The sequence below is a fragment of the Branchiostoma floridae genome, chromosome 4, assembly GCF_000003815.2.
Source record: "Branchiostoma floridae strain S238N-H82 chromosome 4, Bfl_VNyyK, whole genome shotgun sequence".
NCBI classification, from domain to species: Eukaryota; Metazoa; Chordata; class Leptocardii; order Amphioxiformes; family Branchiostomatidae; genus Branchiostoma; species Branchiostoma floridae.
The window spans coordinates 871,366-880,849 of NC_049982.1; the positions used below are offsets into that span (position 1 = coordinate 871,366).

The following is a 9,484-nucleotide window of genomic DNA, read 5'->3' on the forward strand; positions in this document are numbered from 1 at the left end:
ATAACGTTAACATGTTCACAGTGACGGAAGACACCCTTCATTCCTTCACCTAGAATCAGTAAATATGGTCCCACCTGTAACACAAACTTGGTGACAGCGTTCAGGAATCTTCAAGCTTGCAGCGCTGACCAGTACCCGGGTCACGCGTGATCTGTGAATGCTGTCTAACCGGTTAACCCGTCCTTCACTAATTGACTTGAGGCAAAATGTCCAAGGTCCGTGGGAAACGTAGATACTCATTGTGCAAATCAGGATCTAACTTAGGTAATGTATCGTTTTCCATGATAGATTATATATCCTTAGATATTACTTAGTCACATGTATAAGGACTCTCATTCACGTGACTCTCATACATATGACATTTGTAGCGGAGAAGGGAGTTTTTTTGATCGTTAGGTATCATTTGTACAAATACATGACTGTACTTGCCCCATTCCTCTGCGGATGTGCAGCCAGTGCCATAGGCAGGTACCCAAAGTTTTGACCGGAATAGAAAACCATACACGTATTAAACCTTCGGTCATGGACCAAACCATTACGACGTGGGTGTAAACTACAATGAGATAGTTTTCCAAATGAGAAAACTTAGGAATCTGCACCTTCGAAGCTAACGCTAGTTGATGGACGGTGACTTCAGATTGCAATTTGTCAAAATACTGCGCATGCAGTTTGAAGCAATTCGTCGATTTCATATCCCTAATCACCCTGTTTTTTAAATAAAAAATACAACGGCCATAGGTTACCCCGCGGATAAAGGTGTACTATAGCGATCTAATGTTTAGTGCAAGCTCATGCCCGAGGAGTAATTGCAGATACAAACAACACGTATAATAAGGGAAGTACAATGGTGCTAAGAACTACATTCTATGACTATGCTGTGTTACTTCAGTGTGCATTATACTAGTGCCATCCCTCTATCAGGCCGGTCTTACCCAGCTTGCACTTCCCATCCCTTTCCAACAGAGACTACATCACGACTACTGGGCGACCGCGGAGTGACCGACGGTTTTACATGTCGCTCTCAACGAATGTCATAGGCAAGTATCATTTTTAACATTTTGTGCATTTTGGCTTCTTTTAAATCAAAAGTTATTAAATCATGCGTTATTTTCCAATTATAAAATCCAGCCTCCCGCGAATTCCATTTTTGTCGCCGCACGTTTTCGCTGAGAGATCGCCGTCCCGTAGAAAGGTGGCCTAAAGTACAAACTGGTTTGTTCAAGAGAGCGGTTACACGAATGTGTATGAGTTATGTATTGGCATTATTTTGCTTGTAACATTTGCGGGAAAGAGTTTTTATATATATTTTACATAGACAATTTCTTTGACGTTTACTGTGCAGTCTGGTTATCGAACCAAGATGACATTTTTCGGTCGCACACTTGACCTAAACCAAAAATGTAAATACGGATGTCATACGGACTTGAATGCCACTAGTATAAGCACTCTTGTGATCGCCCCCTATCGCCTTGGGGCGGTTTTGCAGACAGACCAAGGGTGAGTGAATCTCATCGTTACAAGCTGTGTTAAGGGAAGACGCAAAGACGACAAGGAAACTTTTTCATCTACTGCTACAAGGCACGGGTGCCATGAACTTTATTCTAACGTTTCGTCACAAATCTATAATGACGTGGTGGTCCATAATCTTCAAAATGAAGGCGGGTATGCTATGCTTGGAACAGCAAGGGTCGTCCACTGTCGGGATGTGGTTCATCAGCAGAAGGTCGTGGTCTGCTGGGAGCACAGGTCCATCCGCAGACGTGCAGTGGCATGACCGCTGGCTGAAAACAAGGGAACAACAAGAGTTCGTAGACCTCAGGCCTGCATGAAATGTATTGGGTTTCTGTAGACCTATTGTGTATTTTTGCCTTTTTGTCTGTGGTACGTGGTTGGAAAAATGAGCTTTTTACCGTGTTGGTTGTGCACCATGCAAAAGTCTGACTCTGAAATTCCATTTTCTGAATTTGTAAGTTTGGACATGGATGAACATTACTTATTTTGGATTTCTTAAGTATGTAACCAACCACAGTACTTTGAAGTTGTTGAGACGCTACCTTTTTTTGTCTCAGATGGCCCATGCACATGTAGTTACTCTGTCACATGATATACTAATATCTTCCTATTTCAATGTACTGACCTAATGCAGCTGCTAAGTCTCCTTGGTTTGTGTTCTTCCAATGATATTCATTAAAGATTTATTTCTGGGGTGTTATTCACTTGACATCGGAATGTTACTTGCATAATTTGACCAATGATACTTTTATCTGTAGTTCCATAGACATTAGACAATATGAATAGTGGTAGCCCCCATGCAGCAGCAACAGTTAGTCCCCAGGGTGGTATGATATTTTCATTCAATCCATCCAACCCAAACCTAAATCTCCTGTAGTATCTAAGCCAAATTTAACAGCATAATTTACTATGAAAAATGTCCTTGTCAATCCCATTTATAGATGACAAGCTGCTGGCAATGGAAGCTTTGAAAAGTTCAGAAGCTGTTGTAGTCAGAGCAAACACCCAGCAAACATCCCCGCAAACCAATGAGCAGTTGCTTAGAAGGGGAATTTCATCATATATTTGCCGCGACAAAATGCAACAAACGATACTGAATTTAAAACAGAACAAAGCTAAGCCTCCACCACTTAACCCTGCCTGTACCATAGATTAAGCAGGCCCAAAAACCAAGCGAATATGACTAGCCCAAAACAACAAATTACCTGTATACAGTATGGAAATGGCATTACCAAAGAAACAAAAAGAAACACAGGACAAATCATACACATACCTTTCTCTTATGCCCACACTCTATACAGTTCTCCTCCACATTAGAAAATTGCATCTTCTTCTGTTTAAGTTCAAGTTCAACCATGATTGCCAACAGGGTAAAGGAACTTGTACCGAAACTTAAAACTCAGTACTATACAGCTCTAGAAACACCACAAAGAGTAATAAGCAAACTCCAATTATACCTGACCAACAGATATATAATCTTGTACACTCCCATCATCTGGCAAACTGTCAGTGCCACTAAGTAACCTGATACATTGAAGGTGGCCCAGGCCAGATGATGGTTCTACACCCAACCATAATCTGTTTTTAAAACCAAGCAGATATTGGGAGGATGCCCCAACCACACAAAAACAGGGTCAACCTATACAGTATCAAGTTCAAGCACTAGGAGGCCCAAAATCAAACCTGACCACCAGGACACCACAAACAACTCACGTACCAAATAGCAACACAATGGTACCTTGCGTTCCGGAGATACAGCGCACGCCCCGTGCCCGCACAAAAGGTAACCTAAAATGTCAAGTTCAAGCACCAAGGGCGCCAAAATAAAAATTGAGCATTATTCAGCCACCGCCGACACATGTGCCAAATATCATCGCGCCAGCACCAGCCGTTCAGAAGATATAACTCCGGAAACACCCCTCCCGGACACAAAATTCGACCTGCCGGGTCAAGTTCAAACGCGACAAGGCCCAAAGTCAATCCTAGGCAACAGGCAACAACCCCCCACCCATGCACCAAAAATCGTCGCAATCGCGCGTATCGTTCCGGACACACAGCGCCAAAAGTGCCCCCAAAACACCAAAAATGCCACCTGCAATGTCAAGTTCAAACGCCAGGAGGCCCAAAATCAAACCTGAGTGTTAGGCTACCACCCCAACCCACGTACCGAAAATCGTCGTGCTCGCACCATCCGTTCACGAGATACAGCGCCCTACATCCCCGGCTACCGAAAAGTTCCCACCAGCATCAAAACCATACCTGCATACATGCAGGTAATAAGAAACCGTCAGGGAAACATCCGGCAATTCAAAAGCACGTCAATCGCAAAAGAAATCTTTCATCCAAACATTTATTATGTGGTTCCAAGGATTTAACCTCCTTGGTTGTACAGTGTGTGCTCGTGGGAGAGAAATATCTGAGTGACTGTGCTCGATAAAGTTAGAGATATAAAAACAAAATACGACATGTCAATCATATGTGATATCCGGATGTAAATTGTTTTATGAATTATTCACTCCTCTGGCGACCAAATATGGTAAAGTTAAGGTGAAATACTCTCCCTTAGGTGAGGAACTTGGGCCTTTATCAACTTTTTTTCAAGTAATGACATACTTGTAATTGGCCAGAAAAAGTGATGGCCCATTCAAGTCTGCCGAAGTGATTTTCGACGTGGTCCAGTAACGTTCCATAAAGCAGTGAAATCATAAATACCACAAAGACATTTTTCTAAATATACAACTTGCAAATTGTATAACACAGAATGTTGTAACATGAAAACATGAATAGTATAAACAGGAACAGAAGGTATGCATATTAAACATTTCATAATGTATATATGTTATCTGGGAGCGACATCCTGTTTTATGTGTTAATTATCATATAGCCACCGGTGCCGGTGTCGATTCATTCTGACCAATCAGGGGAGCGATACCCACCTGCCTGGCCTGAATCTACGTGTTACGGCGTCATGCGTCAGCAGAAAGGAATGCTTTGTACAGTGTGCAGTCCATGTTAGAGTTAATCCAAACATTATTACTGTTCACATTCCTTCAAATTTATTGAATATGTACAACTATAACTTAGGATTGAATAGCAACACACGTGTCCCAGCAGAAGGGAATTTGTCATTATGTCAAGCCTTTGAAGTCTTGAATAAAGTATGTAGGTATTATAAAGGAATTTGTTGCTTAAATGGGTCAGTTTGAGTAGGCTATATGATAATAACGTTAATGCCCCGCCTTATCCTCGGTGTATATGGTGAGATAATCCCTGGTCAGGTGCGATAACCACCTCATAAACCACTTCGTTCGCTACGCTCACTCGGTGGTTTATTCGGTGGTTATTGCATCTGACCAGGGATTATCTCACCATATACACCTCGGGCCGGGGCATTAACCCTTTATCAACTGCGAGTATTAGTTGTATTTTGTTGTTTGGCGCTGTTAAAATACGTTTTTTTATAAATTGAGTTTGCCACACTTGTTATTGTAATTGGTGTGTAATGGTTTATTAAGAAGCAACAACGTATCACATTCGCAGCCCAAGGGTTGAATTGCAGTTGATATTACAAAAAAATAAACTAGATTAATATCCATCACCGGCAAATATAACATTATATACATAATATCGACCAGCGAATACTTACAACAACAATGTTGTTATATGTTTATGAATGAAGAGCGTACCTTATCAATTATTTGGACGGCAGCAACGGTAACGGCCACAAACAGCCGAGTTGTAGTAATCGATGTACTCGTGGGAGAAGCAGGAGGAGCGGCACCAGCCGCGGTTGTTCGCACAGGAGTGGCTATCGCTACCTGGTGGAGTAGTCAAGGCATAGAAAACGAAGTCTATGTTATATGAGAGTGTTCTTTATACAATGGTATGCGCATTTTTTGCCTATTGGGTTAGTTACCCCCTGAGTAGCAAACAAACAAACAAACAAGGTACGGATTATACCAGGCTTTTGTAAAAAAAAGGCGTGGCCCTGTAATTCTTGATTACGTAATCATGACGTCATTATATTATGCATAAGTTATTGTCTTGTAACAAGGTGCTAAGGGGAAAAATCAAGAGCCATAGATAACACTAGCTTAGCCTGGGTACCATCCGGAAAGTAGTTCGCTCCGGCGTTCATTATATACTATATACCGTCGCTTCTAGCTCTGACATTCACTATACACTATATACAGTCGCTTCACTGTGTTTCCGTCTGGGAACGCGGACCATCTCAACGTTTGGAATCGTACAAAAAGTGGAAGCACGCGCTGATCGGCCCCTACTCATGAACGAATTATGGAATGGGTTCAAACGCTCATTCGAACAGGTGTTCCAACACCGGAAAAGCCCTGCGTCCCCTTGCGCATGCAGGCGCCGGGCTGTTGTCATCGAACGAGTGCTCTAGAACTCATTCCTTACTTCGCTTATTAACTGACGTTACCACCAAAAGGTTTGAATGCGTACGTCTCCAGACGGATAGCAGAAGCGAACATAGGAGCGAACTACTATCCGGATGGTACCCAGGCTACTGAAGTACACAGCCTGACTAGGACTAGACAAGCAAATACATCATGTTTACCTTCAGAAAGTCTCAGCCGAACAAACTACTGTTATGTTAATTGCTCAAACACAGTTGTAAATATGGTGACCAGCCTCTCCAGCTCTGTCCTGCCACTTGCTACATTATGTAATCGAATTCGAACACCACAGGGCGTCTGCTACTTTGCCAGTAACCATGGTGACAGCTGTTAAGTGCAGGTCATGGACCTTACTTGATTGGAAGAGAGGAAGACCGATCGAAAAAAAAACGGATGAAAGGAAAAGGTCACGATTTTCCCCCCACTAACCTCTGCTTGTGTAGTACATATGACGAAAGTAGCTTATTATATTAGGAGGTTCAAATTCGTCTATCAGAAGAAAGCTAACAGGTTGTCTTCATCGGAAAGGATACTGGCTCGGATGATCCCCGCAGTCGCAACGGTAGCAGCACCAGCCAAGCCCACCAGCCAAGCCCACACGGTAGGAGACACGGTGGCGCCCCAGTAGACGAGAGGAATTGCAAAACGCTTCTCCCTGTGTTTCTTCGGCGGAGCGCTCTTCGGGATGGCGCCCAGGACGGTGTAGGGCACCAGCAGGGCCAGGAGGAACAGGCAGTACCCCGTCTTCTTCTCCATCGTTTAACCTGGCACGTATAGCGAAAACTATTAGCTAAGCATATCAATTTATAGCCATGATATAAAAACTGTTATGGGATTGTGTTCTTGCAACAAAAGCGCCACCTATATCGGAGCGGCGAGAAGCAAAACTCCAGTCAGAAGCTCTGAGGAAGGTGTCTGATAGACACGTACCGAAACGTAATCCTGCTGGTTGTGAACAAGAATTCTCCTATATCTTAGATGTCAAGTATGCACATTCTGTAAATTATCATGGAAGCTTAAGCTCATCTAATTGGTACAGTAATCAGAGCTACAATGCTAAACTTTCTTCCAACACAATTGTATACACAGATAGAATTTAAAAAAAAACTGTCCTCTTCAGGATCAATACTGATGACCAATCACTTCAAATCAGTACGTAAACTTAGGAGAGGTACAGGCACGTGACGTCAACAGTTGGTCAAACGTGACAGGAAGTTTTGTTGTACATTCTGAAAATGTTCGAAAAGCGAATAAACCCCAAAACAAACCGTTGTTACTTATTTCCGTATTGTTTTTGCTGGACTCTTGATGCAATGGGTGCAGAATATATGGGTGCCATACAACCAAAATCACCCGTAATATAACTACCCTGGCCGCGGAAGATATTAAAGAAAGCGATAGGATATTCTAAAACAAAACGAGGAGCGCACCAACCTGTATATCCAGACGGCGTCTCTAGGTAAAGAGTTGAATCACGCTGCCGTGCACGTCTCTCGCGACCACTGGATACCGGTGGAGCAGTCCTGGCCTTTTATACTTCCTGTACGTGACTTTGGCCACGCACACTGTCCGATAACTTCCGCCAGCTGTGAAGAAGAAATGCCGCTGGCCCACAAACAAGTTCGACCCCTTTCTGCTGCCAGAAGGAAGCAAAGGAGCACACGTCAGCTCTTTTGGGGCGTTTCTTAGTAGCTGACCGGTAGTACTGACAAGGCAACATACCGTTGTTACCTCCATGAAAAAATGGAGGTATAGTTTTGAGTGTGTCTGTCTGTGTGTCTGTGTGTCTGTGTGTCTGTGTGTGTGTCTGTGTGTCCGCATATTTGTGGTCAGCATAACTTGAGAACCTCTTGATGGACTACGATGATATTTGGTATGTGGGTAGGGGTTGGGAAGACGAAGGTCAAGGTCAATTTTGGGCCCCCTGGTGTATGACCTTGGTACTGCAGCGCAACTTCCGGTTTTGCTATCTCTGTGTTCTGAACATGCTATGGTCAAGATTTTTAAGTATTAGATAGCTCTTATGCTCAGGAAAAAATGACATAAGTTTGGGCCCCCTAGCGTCTAGTTTTGGGATAGCAGGGGCATTTTTGTCAAAAACTTCTGACGAGGATAACTCAAGAAGGGAACAACGGATTTTCATGATTTTTGGTATGTAGGTACCTTAGACAATGTTGTACAAGATAAAATACTAATTATGCAATATAGGAGTACATTTGCATAATTAATGAGAATATTCTATCATAGCAGTTTTTTCAATGTATCTCTTGTCCCGTACGTGATATGGTCGTGACATTTAAGTGGTAGATAGCTTTTAGTGTCATGACAAAGTGGGGCAAGTTTCAGTCCCCTAACATTCAATTGTGGAACTGCAGGGGCGTTTCTTGTCAAGACATTCTAAAGAGGATAACTGCAGAAAGGATTGACGAATTGCCTACATTTTAGGTAGGCAGGTAGCTTAGGCAAAGATGTTCATAATGATATGCATGTTATGCAAATGAGGAGTTAATTTGCATAATTAATGAGGAAATTGTATAATTCCATTGTTTTCAATAACTGGACTTCAATAAATGTAACACATGTTAATATGATAGGTGGAATATAAGCAGATACCAAATATGATAATGAGGAACTTATTTGCATAATTTATGTAAAAATTGGAAAACCGCTTTATGATTAATAATGGAAATTTTATAATTGTGACATGTGTACGTTTGTCAATGATGAACAACACCATGCATAAATTATGTTAATGTCTTAGTCAATGGCATGAAATTTACAAAAGCTCTAAATTTTCATGGAGGTATGAGGTCGCCGAACTCTAGTTTTGTCAGATTTTGCTTGCCGTCGCAAATTGTCTTCAAACATGGACGGAATGCAGCAATATTGCTGATGAAAAAGGCTAGGGACGTCCCTCGGATAAGGTTTTAAATCAAGGTCTCGCAAAGAACCCATTACTGAAAAGAGTCGGGGACCTTCCCGGTGTGAATAGATCAAATAAATTTGTGCGGATATGCAGCTTGTATGTTTGAACAGCACAAGCTTGGCGTGTTACGCCATGGGGCGGTTTACCGGGTCTGCAATCCATCCAAACAAACAAACAAACAAACAAACAAACAAGCGAATTATTTGTACCTTACGTCACAGGACTCCCGTCACAAAACTACGAATCAACTGCCACAAATTACACAATGAAGCAGGAAGCCATAACCACACTCCTCTGGAACAATGAGTATGACGATATTGTATAATTAGATAGAACAGAATAGAAGGTGAACATCATTTTGTAGTAGACTTTAGATTATACAATGAAGAGAGAGAGTCCCCATCTTTTTTTTTACTTCTTTACTATATGAACTTGCATGTCACTATACACTGGTGAACTGGTAAGAAACGTCAGCTGACCTAGCTCTGTGGGAATGCCAACTGGCCCGGCGCGCCCCAGCCACCCAGGTCAACAGGTCTCTGCTGCCAACAGGAGAGCTTGCCAGTCACGTCAGCATTTTTGGAGGCTTCCTGGTAGCTAGCCGGCAGTGCTTACAAGGTCAAGGAAA

At 42.5% G+C, this 9,484-nt stretch overlaps 1 protein-coding gene across 1 annotated transcript; it reads right to left on the reverse strand.

The window, feature by feature from the left end:
* Window positions 1-1,557: 1,557 nt before the first annotated feature.
* LOC118414682 (big defensin-like) lies at window positions 1,558-7,503 on the reverse strand. The gene is made up of 4 exons (XM_035818881.1): window positions 7,365-7,503; window positions 6,464-6,694; window positions 5,199-5,330; window positions 1,558-1,781 (listed from the first exon to the last, which is right to left on the reverse strand). The coding sequence occupies exons 2-3, from the start codon at window positions 6,684-6,686 to the stop codon at window positions 5,203-5,205; spliced, it is 351 nt and encodes a 116-aa protein (XP_035674774.1). The 5' UTR covers window positions 6,687-6,694; window positions 7,365-7,503; the 3' UTR covers window positions 1,558-1,781; window positions 5,199-5,202.
* Window positions 7,504-9,484: the final 1,981 nt, after the last annotated feature.